Raw genomic sequence first — 21,449 nt, forward strand, 5'->3', positions numbered from 1 at the left:
TTTCCCCTTACATTTACACGGGTAGTTTCTATTTTGTTTTTTTCAACATATTTCTATTATATATATATATATATATATATATATATATATATATATATATATATATATATATATATATATCAAGAATTACAGCGTGATGTGCTGCTTGACTGGTCCCCCTCTCTCTCTCTCTCTCTTTCTATATATATATGATGATGATGATGATGATCTTTTCTCCCGCCATGCCTCTGTCTACCCCTCCATCCCCTCTCTCTCTCTTTCGTAGTTTTTCCTTAAGGTCTTCAGGTTCTGGCTATATATAAATGAGAAACCCATTCTAAATTATCTCGCTGACATACTACGACGAAATCTCAGGATGCAGATAAGATAGAGATTTTTTATTTATTTACGGCCTCAAACATCTCATAAATACCTTCGCGCTTTAGTTGCCCCCTATTATTTATCTTGTTTCTCTCCATGAAATTCAATTGAATTCAGTTGTTGTCTTAAATTCATGCTTATTCATTTTCTAAGCTTCCTAAATTCATGCTACGTTATATTCTAATCACCCAGAATTCATTGCTCTTTTAAAAATTACGATTTATGCATTGTTGTCTCTCAAATATTTAAAATCTACAATTAAGAGCCCTATCTACTCGCTGGCGGTACCTACCCACCACTACCCATTTTCCTTTATTCAAAAATTCTTATCGCTCCTTAAAATTATGGCTTTTAAGTGTTGATTTCTCAGCCCAAGAATTACAGCGTGATGTGCTGCTTGACTGGTCCCCCCCTCTCTCTCTCTCTCTCTCTTTCTATATATATATGATGATGATGATGATGATCTTTTCTCCCGCCATGCCTCTGTCTACCCCTCCATCCTCTCTCTCTCTCTTTCGTAGTTTTTCCTTAAGGTCTTCAGGTTCTGGCTATATATAAATGAGAAACCCATTCTAAATTATCTCGCTGACATACTACGACGAAATCTCAGGATGCAGATAAGATAGAGATTTTTTATTTATTTACGGCCTCAAACATCTCATAAATACCTTCGCGCTTTAGTTGCCCCCTATTATTTATCTTGTTTCTCTCCATGAAATTCAATTGAATTCAGTTGTTGTCTTAAATTCATGCTTATTCATTTTCTAAGCTTCCTAAATTCATGCTACGTTATATTCTAATCACCCAGAATTCATTGCTCTTTTAAAAATTACGATTTATGCATTGTTGTCTCTCAAATATTTAAAATCTACAATTAAGAGCCCTATCTACTCGCTGGCGGTACCTACCCACCACTACCCATTTTCCTTTATTCAAAAATTCTTATCGCTCCTTAAAATTATGGCTTTTAAGTGTTGATTTCTCAGCCCAAGAATTACAGCGTGATGTGCTGCTTGACTGGTCCCCCCCTCTCTCTCTCTCTCTCTTTCTATATATATATGATGATGATGATGATGATCTTTTCTCCCGCCATGCCTCTGTCTACCCCTCCATCCTCTCTCTCTCTCTTTCGTAGTTTTTCCTTAAGGTCTTCAGGTTCTGGCTATATATAAATGAGAAACCCATTCTAAATTATCTCGCTGACATACTACGACGAAATCTCAAGATGCAGATAAGATAGAGATTTTTTATTTATTTACGGCCTCAAACATCTCATAAATACCTTCGCGCTTTAGTTGCCCCCTATTATTTATCTTGTTTCTCTCCATGAAATTCAATTGAATTCAGTTGTTGTCTTAAATTCATGCTTATTCATTTTCTAAGCTTCCTAAATTCATGCTACGTTATATTCTAATCACCCAGAATTCATTGCTCTTTTAAAAATTACGATTTATGCATTGTTGTCTCTCAAATATTTAAAATCTACAATTAAGAGCCCTATCTACTCGCTGGCGGTAACCCGCCCTCCCACCCCCTCCACCGGAAGTTCATTCCTCTGTCATCCCCTCCACCGGAAGTTCATTCCTCTGTCATCCCCTCCACCGGAAGTTCATTCCTCTGTCATCCCTCTGTCATCCCACCCCCTCCACCGGAAGTTCATTCCTGTCATCCCACCCCCTCCACCGGAAGTTCATTCCTCTGTCATCCCACCCCCTCCACCGGAAGTTCATTCCTGTCATCCCACCCCCTCCACCGGAAGTTCATTCCTCTGTCATCCCACCCCCTCCACCGGAAGTTCATTCCTCTGTCATCCCACCCCCTACACCGGAAGTTCATTCCTCTGTCATCCCACCCCTCCACCGGAAGTTCATTCCTGTCATCCCACCCCCTCCACCGGAAGTTCATTCCTCTGTCATCCCACCCCCTCCACCGGAAGTTCATTCCTGTCATCCCACCCCCTCAACCGGAAGTTCATTCCTCTGTCATCCCACCCCTCCACCGGAAGTTCATTCCTCTGTCATCCCACCCCCTCCACCGGAAGTTCATTTCTCTGTCATCCCACCCCCTCCACCGGAAGTTCATTCCTCTGTCATCCCGCCCCCTCCACCGGAAGTTCATTCCTCTGCCATCCTGTCAACCTCGGCTGTCTCCCGGAACCCATCTAGTGGCCTTGGCCATCCTCTCCCCTACCTTTGGGTAGCGCATTAAGGTTGAGAAATGTTTGCAGGTTGTAGGTACTGTTTTGCTTATGAATTCTTCCAATTGCAAGTTTTCTTTTCAGGTACACGACACTGCTTTTCCCCTTCCCAGGCTACAGGCCCACACCCCCAACACCCATACTGTTAGGATTGGCACTCTCAACGTCGGCACGCTGAAAGGTAGATCTGGTGAAATTGTTGAGATGCTTGAACGGAGATGCGTAGATATGTGCTGCATCCAGGAAGTAAGATGGAGAGGAGGTTCTGCAAGGTTCCTCACAGGCAAAGAACACAGGTACAAGATTTTCTGGGCAGGGAACACTGACGGGGTCGGGGGCGTAGGAATACTTCTAGCGGAGAAATGGGTGGATAAGGTAATCGAGGTCGTTAGAGTAAGTGACAGAGTACTTAAGATCAGACTAGTGCTTCATCATAGATTAGCTACTGTCATCTCAGCCTATGCACCTCAACCTGGGCTACCAGATGGTCTGAAAGACCAATTCTATGACACCCTCTTGCAAACTACCTCGTCGACGAGTGACAGGGACCTTCTCTTTGTGGCTGGAGACTTCAACGGTCATGTCGGACGTCATGCTGGGGGCTTCCATGGCATACATGGAGGCTATGGCTTCGGTTCCCGCAACGAGGAGGGAACCAGACTGCTGGAGTTCTGTGATGCAACCAATCTTATGGTCTGCAATACCAACTTCAGGAAACCTGCCAGTCACCTAGTCACCTACCGCTCCGGCAGACACTCTAGCCAAATCGACTACATCCTCGCCAGAAATAGGGAAAGAGGGCGGCTTATAAATGCCAAAACCTACCCTGGCGAAGAATGTACCCCACAACATAGATTAGTAGTTAGCGACTTTGGGATCAAGGCAAAATGGGTGCCCAAAATTAGACAGGCTTGGAGAAGAAGGGTGTGGAAGCTTAAAGACCCTGCAAACGGACAGAGACTTAGAGACAAGTTACTTGAAGCATTTAACGAAATAGAAGGGGATATAGCATCATACAACGTGGAAGACAATTGGAGATTTCTGCGGGACAACCTGTTGAAAGCCACCGACCAGATTTGTGGGTGGTGTAAGGTCCCCTCCCAACCCAGAGTAACGTGGTGGTGGAACAAGGAGGTAGACAGGGCTATTAGACAAAAGAAACAGGCTTGGAAGGACTGGAAGAACGGTGGTAGCAGGGAATTGTACCAATGTGCCAGAAGGGAGGCTAGGCGACAGGTTTATTTAGCCAGAGGGGAAGCAGATAAGGAAAGATTTGCCAATGTTCTGCGCCGTGAGGACCAAAGACTCGAGGTATTTCGTGTTGCAAGACAGTGTAGGAGAGAGAATAGTGATGTTGTAGGAGAGAAATGTGTTCGCATGGATGATGGTACGCTTGCATTAAATGAGGATGCAAAGAAAGAGGTCTGGAGATGCCACTACGATAGATTGCTTAATAAAGAGAATGAATGGGAGAAAGAGAGCCTGCCTTATGTCGACCCAATAGAGGGACCAGCTATCCGAGTTGATAGTACCAGGGTAGATAAAGCAATTAAGAGTATGAAGACCGGGAAAGCCCCCGGCCCATCAGGAATCACTGCAGAGATGCTCAAAATATCTGGCAGTGTTGGCTATAGCCTAGTCACCCGTATTACGAACCAGGTGATACACGAAGGAGTCATACCCTATGACTGGTGTAGCAGCATCATAGTCAACTGCTACAAAGGTAAAGGGGACGCTTTAGATACAAATAATTACAGAGGCATCAAGCTGTTAGATCAGGTTATGAAAGTTACAGAGAGGGTCATAGCCCAACTAATTAGGGAGCGAATCAATTTAGATGAGATGCAGTTTGGGTTCGTGCCAGGTAAAAGCACTACTGATGCCTTATTTCTAGTGAGACAGTTGCAGGAGAAATACCTAGCTAAGGATAAACCTCTGTACCTGGCTTTCGTTGACATGGAGAAAGCCTTTGACAGGGTCCCCCGATCCCTTATCTGGTGGTCAATGAGGAAACTTGGGATAGAAGAATGGTTAGTGAGAGCTGTGCGAGCCATGTACAGAGATGCTGCCAGTAAGGTGAGGGTTGGAAATGAGTACAGCAATGAATTCCGGGTAGAGGTAGGGGTCCACCAAGGTTCCGTCCTCAGCCCCCTATTATTTACCATAGTCCTCCAGGCAATCACAGAGGAGTTCAAGACAGGTTGCCCCTGGGAGCTCCTCTATGCTGATGACCTTGCCCTAATTGCGGAGTCACTATCAGAACTAGAGGAGAAGTTTCAGGTGTGGAAGCAAGGTCTAGAATTGAAGGGCCTTAGAGTCAACCTAGCTAAAACCAAAATCCTAATAAGTAGGAAGGTAGATAAAACACAAACCCCTTCAGGTAGATGGCCCTGCTCAGTATGTAGAAAAGGAGTAGGTAGTAACTCTATAAGATGTACCCGGTGCAAGCTATGGACACATAAGAGGTGCAGCAACATCAAAGGCAGGTTAACTAGCAAGTTAGTTTTTGTTTGTGGCAGATGTTCAGGTGCAATAAAGACTGCAAACAAACAGGAAACAACTTCTATCTCATTCCAGGGTGAAAAACTAGAGGTAGTCGATAGCTTCCGCTATCTGGGCGACCAAGTTAGTAGTGGGGGTGGGTGCGCTGAAAGTGTAGCTGCTAGAATAAGAATAGCCTGGGCAAAGTTTAGAGAGCTCTTACCCCTGCTGGCGACAAAGGGACTCTCACTCAGAGTAAAAGGCAGACTGTATGACGCATGCGTACGAACAACCATGCTACATGGCAGTGAAACATGGGCTGTAACTGCTGAGGACATACGTAAGCTCGCAAGGAATGAAGCCAGTATGCTCCGTTGGATGTGTAATGTCAATGTGAATACCCGTCAGAGTGTAAGTATCTTGAGAGAAAAGCTGAACATTAGAAGCATCAGTTGTGGCGTGCAAGAGAGACGATTGCGCTGGTATGGACATGTGGTGAGAATGGAGGAGGATAGCTGCGTGAAAAAGTGCCACACCCTAACAGTTGAGGGAACCCGTGGAAGAGGTAGGCCCAGGAAGACCTGGGCTGAGGTGGTGAGGCAAGACCTTCGTACATTGGGCCTCACCGAGGCGATGACTACGGACCGAGACCTTTGGAAATGGGCTGTGCGTGAGAAGACCCGGCAAGCCAAGTAAGATCGTTGCCAGTGCCCCTGGACTGGTTCTTGTGCGGGTGGCATATGAGATGCACCATTTTGAGCGTGGCCGTTGCCAGTACCGCCTGACTGGCTCCTGTAGGATTTTCGAGCGAGATCGTTGCCAGTGCCCCTGGACTGGCTTGTGCGGGTGGCACATAAAAGACACCATTTCGAGCGTGGCCGTTTTCGTGCGGGTGACACGTAAAAGCACCCACTACACTCTCTGAGTGGTTGGCGTTAGGAAGGGCATCCAGCTGTAGAAACTCTGCCAAATCGGACTGGAGCCTGGTGTTGCCATCCGGTTTCACCAGTCCTCAGTCAAATCGTCCAACCCATGCTAGCATGGAAAGCGGACGTTAAACGATGATGATGATGATGATGATATATATATATATATATATATATATATATATATATATATATACATATATATATAGGAGTGGCTGTGTGGTAAGTAGCTTGCTTACCAACCACATGGTCCCGGGTTCAGTCCCACTGTGTGGCATCTTGGGCAAGTGTCTTCTACTATAGCCTCGGGCCGACCAAAGCCTTGTGAGTGGATTTGGTAGACGGAAACTAAAAGAAGCCTGTCGTATATATGTATATATATATATATATATGTATGTGTGTATGTGTTTGTATGTCTGTGTTTGTCCCCCCCCCCCCCCAACATCGCTTGACAACCGATGCTGGTGTGTTTATGTCCCCGTAACTTAGCGGTTCGGCAAAAGAGTCCGATAGAATAAGTACTAGGCTTCCAAAGAATAAGTCCTGGGGTTGATTTTCTCGACTAAAGGCGGTGCTCCAGCATGGCCACAGTCAAAAGACTGAAACAAGTAAAAGAGTAAAAGAGTATATATATATATATATATATATATATATATATATATATAGTTAATGTTTGCTGTTATGTTCAGTTATAAGTGGAACAATTTCGTATTAATCTGAGAGGTTACTCTCTCCTTTTGTAGAGAACAAATTTATTACTTTTGTACAAGAATATTACTGACAGTGACTTTGAAGTTTGGTCTAGTTAGGGCAGTGCAACAAAAGTTTGAAGTCACCCTATATAATATACTCGTTTAGGAATAATATAATATATATATATATATATATATATATATATATATATGCCAAATCAGACTGGAGCCTGGTGTTGCCATCCGGTTGCACCAGTCCTCAGTCAAATCGTCCAACCCATGCTAGCATGGGAAGCGGACGTTAAACGATGATGATGATGATGATGATATATATTGCAGATCACTTATGAGGCTCTCAAAAGTGTTACTGGTAACATGGAATCCAGTACAACCTGTTGCATGGTCGGGTTGTCAGTGACCAAACAGGCACACCCACAAGGATATCCTGGTGAGGAGGGTTGCTAGAAACCCAGCAGGATTAAAAACAAAAAGGTCAGTTGAACCTAGTGCAGGCTCAACGGCTATCTAGCAAAAGCATGGGTATGCAGAAATTCCGGAATGGTGTCTGGTATGCTGAAAGACCACAGGGAGTGAGGCCCACTCAGCTTCTGTTGAAGCATGTCTCTAGGAGAAGGTCACTCTGATATAAAACCAGATATGCAGGGAATGGCATTGGACATTTTGGGGATCTTTGGTTTGTGCTAGAGATCATGGCACTCCCACATCCCTGAGCCTGCGACTCATATTGGCACCAGACATATTGCTCCAGCTTGTTTCTGGATAATGTCAGTAAAGTGGAGAGGGTTTGTGAGGTGTCGGGCAAGCCTCAGTGGACCTAAAACTCTGCACAAGCATTGCTGCTTTTTTTTCTTCCCTATATATATTTATTTTATTTTCTGTATATATGTATCTTTATTTTTAGTGTATATTTATATATTTATTTCTTTTTAGTATATATTTTTTTTATTCGGAAGTCCTGCGGTGATGGGAAGGTGGTGAAGCATGCAGACCTGACAGGTTGGAAGCATGTAGTCAGCGACCTGCACATAGGTGGCCCATGCTAGATATAATGTCATCTTCTTGCAGCCCAAAACAGCGGTAGGATTCAGTTGCCACATGGGTGTCTGAGCAGCTCCATTTAGAGGGGGCATTGCTCACCCAGATGCCGAGGAGGTGCAAGAAAAAGGTGAACCAAAAATATCCTTAAGAATCCTTAAGAAGATATCCTTAAGTTGCTGGAGGAGCTTCCTGTTCATATTAATGAACATCTAATGACTCTACGATTGCACCTGAAAGGTGGGCAGTTTGCTACTCTAATAAGTGCCTATGCACATACTTTGACTAGTTGTAATGAAGATAAAACCATTTTTTATACCCAGCTGAGAGCCATACTTAGGAAAATCCCCAATTCTGATAAAGTCATTCTACTGGGGGATTTCAATGCCTGGGTTGGAACAGACTGGCAAACATGGAACTCTCTAGGACGTTTTGGAGTAGGGAAAATGAATAGCAATGGTCTCATGCTGCTGGAGCTTTGCGATGACCATGGACTTTACATCACAAGCACTCATTTTATGCACAAAGGTGATCACGCAACAACGTGGATGCATCCAAGGTCCAAAGTCTGGCACTGGCGGGATTATGTCATCATCTGCAAGCACGACATCTATGACATTTGTAATGTTAAGTCCTTTCATGGATTGGAATGGTGGACAGACCAGTCTGGTGCAAGCAAAGTTCTGGATGATGATTAGAGTGAAAGGGAGAAGAGGGCCACTTGTCATCCGAATGTCCACAGGATACATGATGCTGTATTGAAGGAAGAGCTTCAAACTCGCTTGTCCAGCATTGAAAATACTGCATCATGGGAAGATTTTCAAGACCAGGTTCTTCAATGTGCTGCTGAAACACTGGGTGATGCTGATGCCAGACACAGAGACTGGTTTGATGAAAATGATGCTGAAGTTCAGTGAGGATTGGTTATTAAGCGCCATGCCTACAATGTATTGCTACACAGAGGACTTTCAGCTGTGCAGTGAAATCTAGCATCTGCCCCCTATAGCAGTGCAAAATCACTACTGCAGCGATCTCTCAGGAAGATGCAGAACACTTGGTGGGAGGATCTTGCTCGTGATGTTCAGGCTGCTGCTGATGCAAATGACAGCAAGAAGCTTTACCATCTTATGAAGCGAGCTTATGGACCTAAGAGCTCCACATCAGCTCCTTTGCTTTTCAAGGAGTCTTCCACCCTGTTTACTAAATCAACAGAAATCACAGGTCGCTGGATTGAACACTTCTCTGAACTCCTAAACAAGTCAGTTGTGGATGAAACAGTGATTGATACTATGCAACAAAGACCTATCATTGGCTCCTTAGACTCTTCGCCCTCAATAGATGAAGTAATGACATCAATAAGTAAATTGAATCTTGGTAGGGCACCTGGAAAGGATGGAATTTGTGCTGAGGTCTTGCGATTTGGTGGTAATTACATCACACAGTCCCTTCATGAACTTATTAGTGCAGTCTGGAGGGATGGTGCAATCCCTAAGGACTGGAAGGATGCAATTATTCTTCCTCTATATAAAGGGAAAGGAGCCAGAACAATGTGTGGTAACTACAGAGGCATTGCTCTACTATCAGCTGCTGGCAAGGTTCTGGCAAATATTCTTCTTACCCGTCTGAATGGGTGTCTCGTAAATGATGTCCTATCTGAATCTCAATGTGGCTTCCGATCTGGTAGAGGGACAATGGATATGATTTTCACAGCAAGACAGATGCAGGAGAAGTGCTATGAGCAGAATATGAATCTTGTCCAGGTATTCATTGATTTAACAAAGGCCTTTGATACTGTAAATAGGGCATTACTATGGAAAATACTTGGCAAACTTGGATGTCCGGATCACTTTGTATCTATAATTAAATCATTTCATGATGGGATGGAGGCTTGGGTCAATATTGGTGGTGGCTTGGCAGGACCCATTCTTGTAGAGAATGGTGTCAAGCAGGGTGACATCCTTGCCCCAACTCTCTTTTCTTTGTACTTTGCTGCTGCTTTTACTCATGCTTTTGCTAAGGTTCGCTCTCTGGGAATATATATCGGGTATCGATTTTCTGGCTGCCTCTTTAATTTGTGCTGATTTGCTGCCAATTCAAAAGTCTTTTAGTCTCTTATTCATGACCTCTTTTATGCAGATGACTGTGACTTAGTCTTTCATAAAGTGGATGACATGCAAATACTTATGAATCATATTTCTGCTTCTTGCAAGGCATTTGGACTCAGAATTATCCTGAACAAGACTGTTGTAACGTTCCAGACTGCAACAGGAAATCCATATGTGGAACCAACTATCTTGGTTGAAGGAACAATTCTGAAGGTGGGGAGACAAGTTTGTCTGTCTGGGCAGCACACTCAGCTGTTCTTGTTCCCTGGATGCTGAAATATCTTTCAGGCTGCAGAGAGCAACTGATTCCTTCTGGTCTCCTCAGTCTCGTGTCTGGTGCCAGCATGGCATCACAAAGCAAACAAATTACTGCGTAACATGCATGTGTACTGACATCACTCCTCTACTCATGGTGAAACATGAACCCTTTACAAACGTTATGTAATGGTCCTTGAGCGCTTTCATCAGAGATGTCTCACATACACAGTTCCCGAGGACAGCTGATATATGAGTATTGAGGCGATGGTACACAAACACCGATTACATTGGACTGGACCCCTTATGAGAATGAAGGATAGCAGGATCCCTAAGCAGATGCTATATGGGGAACTTGTGAATGGAAGCAGACCCTGGCAGAAACCAAGGCTGCGATTTAAGGACTGTGTCACATCCTCATTAAAGGCCTGTGATATGCAGGAGACTGACTGGGAGAGCAATGCCTGTCATCACAAGAGGAAGCAGGTTAAGGAGGGGATCGACACTTTTGAGAGAGTACATATTCTGCATGAAGAACTTAAGCATGTTGCTGGAAAGTGCACTGCTGGTGTAGTGAATGGGGAAAGTTTGGTTTGCAATGTTTGCAGTCGTGTATGCTTGTTATGAGCAGGGCTCATTAGCCACCAATGGAGCTGCAAATGCAAAATATAAGTTAGTCCTAGAGCGCACAATGTTCTTGAAGGTCAGCAATGGTCTTCCTCAGTCATGAGTGGACAGCCATGATACACACATATATATATCATCATCATCGTTATATAATATATATATAAAATAATTATTATTGACAAAAGCAGTATTAATATGAAAACCAATCTTTATATCCAACTTAATGTAGAGGTCATGTTAGAACAGAGAGTACTGCATTATTTACCTCAAGAAGACTTCTCACAGGGCCTTGAGTGTATAAAAGCACACATATTTATATTTTTAACAGATAAAAACAATCTGCTACAATCACCATTACTACCAGATGGCATGATTTCATCCTGCCTGGACTCTTCAGTAGAAGACATCTAGTAGTGACATAACAGCCAAATCTATCAACCATGTATAGAATATCAGTATCTGTGAAGGCACTGATTTTGCAAAGAGCCAGGAAGCTTATGGAAAAAGTAATTAATAGCAACAGAAGCAGTAGTAATACCAAAAGGCAATTATTATATCCAACTAAATGTGGATGTTGTGTTAGAACACCAAATACTGCGTTATTTATTGTGAGCGGATGTCTCATATGGATGCCTGGTGCATAAAAGCACTCATATTTATATTGTTAGCAGACAAGAACCGTCTGCTTGGGTGCTAGGACTGCCACACACTCACACAACAACAAAAACTGTACTTCTAGAATGTCAGCTGTGCCACAAACAGGCCTCTTTTCAATTCCTGTCTACCAAATCCACTGAGAAGGCTTTGGCCAACCCAAGTCTATAACAAAAGACTTGCCCAAGATACCTTGCCATGGAACTGAACCACAAATCATGTGGAACATCAACTTTTTAACCATACTGCCACATCTTCTACAATAATATATATATATATATATATAATATCATCATCATCATTTCACATCTGTTTTCGATGCTGGCAAGGCCGGAGAGCTGCCCAGGCACCAATTTTCTCTTTTGGTACAGTTTTTATGGCTGGATGCCCTTCCTTTAGAGAATTCCAACCACTTTAGAGAATGCACTGGGTGCTTTTTATGTGACACCATCACAGGTGCTGGTGCCACGTAAAAAGTGGGGTTGTCAAGTTACTTGCAAGACAAAGAATTTTAGTTGAGGGGGGGGGGAGTGAAACCAAGGGAGAGATTAGAGTATGATAGAGGGACAGGATAGTTGCCTTACTATAGACTAAATATTGTAATTACTATTTCTATGCCAAATAATTTGAACAGAATAAAAATGGTAAATTCTTACCTGTACTGATAGCAGGAATTGCAATTGATGTATAAGACTTTTCTTCAAGAAATAACAAACAATTTTTAACAGCTATTGAAAGGTAAAAAATGTCATGGATTTGTCCAACAGCATGAATGATAGTCTTGCATTTGAGTTTACCAGCTTTAGTTGACACTACTTCTCCAGTTCTCAGTTCAATCCTTCTTTGTTCCATAATTTTATTGGATTCAGCTTGAATTTCAAACCTAGCTGCAAAGATATTTACTTTCTTATGTTCTTGTTTAATACATGTTAATATATTTTAATATATGTAATATATTACATTATATATTAATATAGATAGATATTATTATAAATGTATGTTGTTATATTATATTTATATATTGTATTTTAATTCTATAACACATTACTTGTATACACACACACACACACGTGTGTGTATATATATATGCAACAGTGTGTTAGCGTATTGAGAGAGAAGTTCGTCAGAAGAAGAATTGGATGCAGTCTGCGAGAGAAGAGAACGCTGGTTTGGTCATGTGATGTGGATGGATGCTGACAGCTGCACAAAGAAGTGCCATTCATTCAAAGTGGATGGGACTTGTGGAAGAGGGAGACCCAGGAAAACATAGGACGAAGTACTGAAGGAGAACCTCAGAATGGTGAACCTTGAGGATGAGATGACAAAGGACCGAGATACCTGTGCTGATGAAGACCTGTCCTCCTCAGCAGAAGTGTATCAACTTTATGCTTAGAGAGAATAGAAGTGTTTACCATTTTGAGCCTACTCTTTGACAGAAAGAATAGAAGAAGAGAGAGAAAAGGAGAAACATGCATCAGAGTGTCACTACAAGCTGAAATGACCAGAGGAGGAAGAGGTTGCTAAAGGTATGAGTGGCTCTAGTAACCTAGGGAGACATCTAGGAGAGGTGACTTGAGGTACGAGTGGCAAGGGAGACAACTATGAACCTGGCACGTGTATATGAGCACACGTGTGTGCATATATATTCTATGGATTTGTGAATGTGTAAGAGTATCTATGCATGTGTGTATGTATGTCTATACTTTCGGTTTATGTGTGTGTATAAGGCTATGTGATGTAACTGTGTGTGCAAGTGGGTGTATATAAAGCTATTAAGTGGATGTATACTCTGTGTGTGTTTATGCATGTATGTGTGTACATGTGTATGTATATGAAGCTAATGCACACATACCTTGTGAGTGCGTGTGTCCACCACCATAATTTCCTGTCTATGGTTGGATGTCCTTCTTGTAGCCAATTGCTACATGTTTCTAAATGAGGGAATATTTTCCCATGGTCAGACATGTTTTTCGTGGAAGACTGGAAATGACACAACATCACTTGTGTGATGGTGATGTTCATTTACAACCATCGTGTGCTGTCAAGATCTTGCTACTCCCCCTCCACATATATATACATATATATATTTATATGTATGCAAGGACGATGAGCTTCTTTCAGTTTCTATCAACGAAATCCACTTCCAAGGCTTTGGCCAACCATTGACCTATAACAGAAGACACTTGTCCAAAATGCTATGAGTAGGATTGAACCTGAAACCACATGGTCAGGAAGTAAGCTTCTCAACCACACATGGATCTAAAAAGAAACATTAAACTATAAAAAATGGTATGACTAACCTTTCCGCACAATGGCTGCTGCAATTCCTCCCATGTGTTCCAGTCTGCCATTTGCAGCATTAACAATAGCATCGGTGTCCAGAGTCGTGATGTCACCTTCCCTCAACACTATTTCACAGTTTTTATACTTAAAATTAAGTATTTCTACTCTTTCACTTCCTAAATCTGAATTTAATGATATTATACTCTCAGATTGATTCTGCATTTCACATAAGAAATTCTTTCCTTCTTCACTTTCCAGAAATTCTTGAAATCCAAACATTTCAAAGTTTACTTCTTGTGATCTGATATCTTTTCTTAAATTTCCTATAAATGTTTCCATTTTCCTAATTTGGCTTTGTGTTCCTTTCAGGTGTAACTTATCATCTTTGAGACACACATTCTTCATTTTATTTTTCTCACTAAAGTCATTGATTTCCTGTTCATTGAACTCTTTAAGAAAGAGGAAATGTTCAAGAGGCATCGATATATAAGATTCATAAGTTAACGATTGCTCAAAGTTATCAATTTTGCTTTTTATATCATTAATTATTGCATCAACAGCAACAATAGAATCTTCTCCAATAAAATGGGAATCTGGAAACTCTTTTTTTAGACTTTCAACAAATGTCAACCACTTTCCATGATTTGGAGTACCCTTAATTTTGTCTACAAAATCCAATGTATTGGCAACAAAACTTTGTTTCATAATTTCTTCCAAATCTGAAAGATGTCTTTTATCACTTGCATAAAGTAATACTGAATCACCATCACCTGGTTCCCAGGAACCAATACATTTCTTGTCTCTCAGTTTCTCACCAAGGTATTCTTTCACTGGTTTTTTATTTATGATCATTCCAGCATTTAAAGGTAAGCACAGTTTAGATTTTACAACTGCCTGGAGTATTTTATTCATATCCTTTTGACAATTAGTTATTTCAGAAGACTGGCCTTCAAAAATAACTTCGTTACCATGAATTCTGACTTTTAGATCTTTAGATTGTCTTTGTGCCTGCTCAAAAAATCTGAGACCAGATAGAATACGTCTTTCATGAATATTTAAATCATACTCACATATCTTTCTAAAATGATCCAAAAGTCTGTTTTTCATTTCAATCACATTTCTTTTATGAAATCCCAAAATATTAGCTTGGCAGTTTGGGTAATCAAAATAAAAATACATCTTATCATCTTGACTGTTAAATATTCTAACAATGTCTTCAAAAATATCGGTTGGAACATCAATAATTTCAACAGTAATGGAATTTAATAAATCTTTCAAAGACTGTTCAATTTTCTCCAAATTTCCTTCAGAATAATTTAATTTCAGTTTATTAAACTTGGAATATTCCCAAAGAACTTCAGCCCATTTCTTTAACTTCTCATTAACTTCAGATCTATGTTCCTTTAAAAAACTCAGATGGAACTTGGAAGGTAGTAAATAGTCATAGACTTGCTGTCTTGAAATGGTATTTTCTTCAGATGGTTCCCGGAATGGTTGAACATTTAACTTCACACCTTCCAGTTGATGTTCTCTTCTACAAACGTCCATCACAACTAAATTATGAAAAAATAAAAAGATAAAATCATTTCGTTGGTGGGGGATTAGGGGTTAGCTAGGGAGTTCAGTGGGTCAAGACACAAAAGTATTTGAAGACAAAGTTATATGTAATTATTATAATACATTAGCAATTAGTAAAATATAATCAACATTTCACTGATACTAAGTAAACACAATCTCTATTAATTATAATAAATACAAGAAACATCAGAGGAATTCTGGTTTCAAATTTTGGCACAAGGCCAGCAATTTCAGGAGAGTGGCAAAGTCAATTACATCGACCCCAGTGCTCAACTGGTACTTATTTTATTGACCATAAACACCACTGGAATTCTGGTTTCAAATTTTGGCACAAGGCCAGCAATTTCAGGAGAGTGGCAAAGTCAATTACATCGACCCCAGTGCTCAACTGGTACTTATTTTATTGACAATAAACATCACTGGAATTTTGGTTTCAAATTTTGGCACAAGGCCAGCAATTTCAGGAGAGTGGCAAAGTCAATTACATCGACCCCAGTGCTCAACTGGTACTTATTTTATTGACCATAAACATCACTGGAATTCTGGTTTCAAATTTTGGCACAAGGCCAGCAATTTCAGGAGAGTGGCAAAGTCAATTACATCGACCCCAGTGCTCAACTGGTACTTATTTTATTGACCATAAACATCACTGGAATTTTGGTTTCAAATTTTGACACAAGGCCAGCAATTTCAGGAGAGTGGCAAAGTCAATTACATCGACTCCAGTGCTCAACTGGTACTTATTTTATTGACCATAAACATCACTGGAATTTTGGTTTCAAATTTTGACACAAGGCCAGCAATTTCAGGAGAGTGGCAAAGTCAATTACATCGACTCCAGTGCTCAACTGGTACTTATTTTATTGACCATAAACATTACCGGAATTCTGGTTTCAAATTTCGGCACAAGACCAGCAATTTCAGGAGAGTGGCAAAGTCAATTACATCGCCCACAGTGCTCAACTGGTACTTATTTTATTGACAACTAGCAGTATAACCCGACCTTGCCCGGGTGTGACTTATTACGCCATCTACAATAAGTCTTGCTAGGTGAAAATCAACTAAAAAAGAAAGCCTTACAACGAAAAATACCTTTTGATGTAAATATGTTCATAATTCAAAAGACGATGAAATTAATAGGGAAAGTCTGAAGGCTGTATTGCATAAAATTATTAAGCATACGTAAATTTCATCCGTCTAATTGGCTATAGAAATGCTTGTGCAAAACAACTTTTTGCGCTGCCCTGATTATGCATAGCAGGGTAATCCCTTTTCGCAGGAGCTAGGATGGCAATTTCTGATGAAGCAATTGCTGGCGATCTGTTGGTACACAAGCAATGTTAAATCTCTGAACGAGGTATTAACAGTAACTGCACGATAAAGTGAAGTATATTTGCCACTTAAATGTGGCTGACCCCAAGGGGTGGATGTTACTGTTGCTTTTAGCCTCAGGAGGACATCTGCTCCAGCTGGCTATCGACACACATCTGTGTCCTGTCTGTATTTGCCAAGGGAAGTTATCTTTCCCATCTTGATCTACGATACGTACGTACTCGAGTTTCAGGGTTATTTCCGTTCTTCAGCGTACGACAATCGCCGACCTTCGATGCAAAAGATAATTCTTGGCAAATATATGTACCTTTTTCCATTGAAATTATTCACTGATATCGAAAAAGTGAAAACAGAATTCTATCAGATTGGGCAGATGTTGATGCACCATTTTGCATTATGTTTAAAGTAGCTTCTGGAATGTGGTGAATTGTTGCAGTCTGTTGCTGTCATTTTAAACCGGTTGCTTTCTTTCCCCAGCAAACTCTCTTCTTTGGAGGCATAATCTATGTATATATTAAACAGAACAACAAAAGTTATAATAGATGGCAGGGTCGGTACTTTTCACATATCTGTAATTTTTCAGATTAACACTCGGACGATTACCCAACCCTAATCCTAAACCTAATCCTAAAAGTAACCCTAATATTAACCCTAACCCTAACACTAAAGCCCTAACTCTGACCCTAAAACCGTAACCGTAACACTAATCCTAACCCTAACCGTAACCGTAACCCTAAACCCCAACCTCTAACCCTGACCCTAAAACCCTAACCCTAACACCCTAGTGAAAATCGTGGTATATTTACAAAACATTGACGAACGTTAGTTATATTTTACTGAATGATTGTGTACTTGCACGTGTATGCGTTTGAGAGGAAGAGGTAGAGAGAGGGGAGAAAGGAATAGAGGTAGTTAAGAGTTTTCTTACGACGGCTTCTACTTCATTAGAAATCTACGGATGCACATACGCACATAATTGAGAAAAATGAAACAATTATGGACGACTTGCTCCGAAATACCACGGAGTGGGGAACACTTCTCAAAAATAACCTGCAGTTGTTTCCTTCAAAATTCCTACATGCTTGAAATGTGCATACATCAAGGTATATTTGTAGAAAATTTCACGAAAAAAATATTCATTTTCCTGGAAGTTAAAAGGAATTTAATTGGAATTTCAAAAAATTGTCTCCTACTCCCTCCCAAAACACTTTTACCGAAAATTTTTGTATATTCGGAATTTACATAATAAATAATATATGCATAGAAAATTTCATAAAAAGATATTCATTTTTCTGAAAGCTATGACCTTCCAAAGTCGGTGGGTACAACTCTGTAGTTATGCCACATTGACGAACGTGAATGATTGTGTTTACTTGCACGTATATGCGTTTGAGAGAGCGAGAGAGGAAGAGAGGAAGAGGGGGAGATAGAGAACGGGAGCAATGTGTATGTTGTTGTCACAGATTACGTATGTGTGGTTGTGTGTTTTTACGTATCAATGTTATGAAAAATAAGTAAAGAATACTGAGAAGAAAGTTTAATCTATGACGTTGTATGTATCACTTTCTCTCTCTGTTGAGCGCGTGTGTAAGAACGCTGTGCCAGGCAGAAGGGAAGAAATATAAAAGTTGCTAGAAACAACAGCCAAATCTCCCTTAAATCACACAAAGTAAACGGAATTTTAAAAATCTAATTACTGCACTGGAAAGTTCACATCGAGAAAATTCCATTGATGTAAAAATTTTTACGAAAAAGTGGAAAATGTGGATTTCTATAAACTTTTAAAAAGGCTTCACACAGACACACAACATCAGCTTTATATATTAAGATAAACATCACTGGAATTTTGGTTTCAAATTTTGACACAAGGCCAACAATTTCAGGAGAGTGGCAAAGTCAATTACATCGACCCCAGTGCTCAAATGGTACTTATTTTATTGACCATAAACATCATTATCATCAGGCTAAACAGAATAGATACCATGGTACTGTAGGCTGTGGATAGCAAGCCTCCGGGAGTTCCAACAAAACCTGAATTAAAAGAATGATAATAACTGCTTCTGATAAGTAGACTAGATAAAGAGAGAAGAAACAGAATTACTTACCAAATGCCTCTTTAAAACTTACAATGTAAGTATCTTTGGTCTCTTGTCGTATTGAAGAAATATCTCCACCAGAACTTCTTTCTCTGTCTCCAAAATAGCTTTCAAGACTCTCAGAGCTGACATTTGAAGAAACTGTTTTCACTTGAACACTCTTTATTTCCTCAATTCTATCCACTTTCAGTGGATTTCCTTTCAAGGGTTTTTTTTGGCACATCTTCTGAACGTACTCAAAATCTGCAATGAATACAGGGAATGGAAATAAATGAAATTTTGGTAAAAGAATCAAATTGAAGTCAATTTACTGACATTTTAGCACATTTTACATTTAAATGATTTTGAGAATTCTACAAATTTGGAGATTTCAGCATTAAAATGCAGTTCCAATAATTTAATAACTCCATATAGGCACAGGTGTGGCTGTGTGGTAAGAAGGTTGCTTCCCAGCCATATGGTTTTCAGTTCAATCCCACTGTGTAGCACTTTGAACAAATGTATTCCACTATAGCCTTAGGTTGAACAAAGCCTTATGAGTAGATTTGGTAGACAAAGACTGAAAGAAGCCATCTGTCTGTATGTTACTGTCTCCATGCCTTGGCATCACATGCTTGTTGTAAACGAGTGTCCCTGTCATACAAGCAGTGTCCTTCATTTCCAGTCTTCCTTAAAACATGTCTGGTCACTGGGAAACATTACCTTACTTGGAAATAGGTGAGGGTTGGCAACAAGAAGGGCATCCAGCTGTAGAAAATCCAACTCATCAAATTTTGTCCAACCCATGCAAGCATGGAAAAGCAGACGTTAAAACGGTGATGATGATCATGATGATGGTGCTGATGATTAACTAATCCTTTAGTTAATGTTTACTGATCCTTAAACGTAAAAGGTATTTCTATTTAGGGATAAATAAAGTGTAAAATATAAGAAACAAAACTTGATTGAGCAGATTTATGATGAAAGACGATCCAGCCTCGACCATTCCAATATCTAGAATGGTAGCTCCCGTTTTGAAGAATGCAGGGTGTAATGGGAGGGATACTTTCCTGCTATTTCTGTCAGCCTGAGCAACTGTGTAAAGGTCTTCAGATCATTAAAATGTGTGTATTTTAAGGTAGAGATGGAAATTTCAACATTTCTCGTTGGGGCTCATTCTTGTATTCTAGAATATTGTACTTTGGTTAAAGACATTACAACACCAGAGACAAGATAGTGATGAAGTTATTTAGACAAAAAAAAAATTATTTCACTAAAAATACATAGAACTATCCAATTATTTCTAAAGATAAACCTTGATTTCAAATTCTGACACAAAGCCAGCAATTTGGAAGGAAAGGTTAGTTGATTGCGTCATCCCGAGTATTCAACTGGTATTTATTTCTTGAACCCTGAAAGGGTGAAAGGCTAGTAGGACAAGGAAGGAGAAGGAATATGGGAGAGAGTCAAGAGAGAAAGAGAGAGGGGGCCTGTCCACAAGCAAGTAACTGGGGTATTAGTAGTAGTGGGGATAGACAGGGTCTGCTTTGGCATGTTTTTTTACATTTGGATGCCATTCCTAATGCCAACCATTTCACAGAGAGGGCTAGGGGCAGTTTAAGTGAGGTAAGGTCTCCTTTCATATGGTTTTTATAGTAGGATGCCCTTCCTAATGCCAACCATTTTACAGAGTGGACTGGATGTTTTATACATGGCACCAGCTCCAGCAAGGTCACCAAGTAACTTGCAAAACAAGGATCTTTTGAGAGGAAGGGCAGTGGTATTGAAGGAGGTGGCTTTGTGATGTGATGTGATGTGTAGACAAAGTATGACAGAACGATGGAGACAGGTGCCTTGCTGTAGTGGAGTCTTGTATCCTTGTATGTTGGATAAATGATTTAACGAAGGACAGAAGAAAGAAATATGAGGTTAAACACTCCCTGCCAAACAGCTCACAGTCAACTGCTTGCCAATCATTCAACGGCTGACACTCGGACAATTCTTCAATTTAGAGCAATGTGCTGATCCACTTTCATTCATTTGGGTGGGGGGGGGAGCATTCCCCAACATGGTGATACAGGGTTACCCTCGTCAGAGGGAAGGAGCAAGAGAAAGAGAGAGAGAGAGAGGAGACCATGGTGGCAATGTAGCAGGGTATACTCTTAAAGTATGAGGATGGGAATGTAAATGGGTTAGTATTGGATTTGCCAGGGTGCATGAATAGGGAGTCCATGTGAATGCCAGCAGGAGTGGAAGGACAGGATCGGGCTGCAGGAGAAGAGACGGAGAGATAAGTATAGTGCATGAAGAAGAGGAGCAGAAATGTAGCTTTGGTCGATTGAGGCAGGGTGTATGAACGATTTAATGTGACATAGGGGTGGAAGACACAGCACTCTGAGAACTCAGTTTCACTGAGGTGGAGAGGTCTTCCCAAGAACCTTCTATTACCAGACATCTGAATCCATTGTCTTCTTGAGATTGGCTCTCTCTTCCACAGTTGCCATCCCCTTTAAGCAATCAACACTTCTAGATACAGCTATTTTCATTCATACGCATCACATTTCCAAACCAATGCAGTCTTCTCTCTTGCATGCAACGATTGATTCCTCTTATGAAGTGTAGAACCAGGTCAGAGATATTCTGACCATAAACACACCCAAGCGTCCTTCCTTGTTTAAGATGTTAGGTGTTACATGAAGAGGATTTAACTGCCTTTTCTAGCAAATCACGTCATCATTTAGAGGCCCCTTTGTTTACTCTATAGCTGAGAGGATTATGAGGTTCCCTGTACAATTAACTGGTTCCTGTATTTTTACAGATTCAATACG

The 21,449-nt window shown here is 40.7% G+C and overlaps 1 protein-coding gene across 1 annotated transcript in view; it reads right to left on the bottom strand.

Annotated features, from left to right (window-relative positions):
- LOC149137953 (protein mono-ADP-ribosyltransferase PARP14-like) overlaps nt 1-21,449 on the bottom strand; it is a 70,497-nt gene that overhangs the window by 42,361 nt on the left and 6,687 nt on the right. Inside the window, exons 3-5 of the mRNA XM_089339711.1 lie at nt 18,652-18,885; nt 13,654-15,189; nt 12,010-12,240 (exon numbers count right to left, since the gene is read on the bottom strand). Of these exons, the coding sequence (XP_089195837.1) occupies nt 12,010-12,240; nt 13,654-15,189; nt 18,652-18,885 (2,001 nt within the window). The remainder of the gene's footprint in view (nt 1-12,009; nt 12,241-13,653; nt 15,190-18,651; nt 18,886-21,449) is intronic.

The sequence above is a fragment of the Octopus bimaculoides genome, chromosome 1 (assembly GCF_046866305.1).
Source record: "Octopus bimaculoides isolate indiv1 chromosome 1, ASM4686630v1, whole genome shotgun sequence".
Lineage (NCBI taxonomy): Eukaryota > Metazoa > Mollusca > Cephalopoda > Octopoda > Octopodidae > Octopus > Octopus bimaculoides.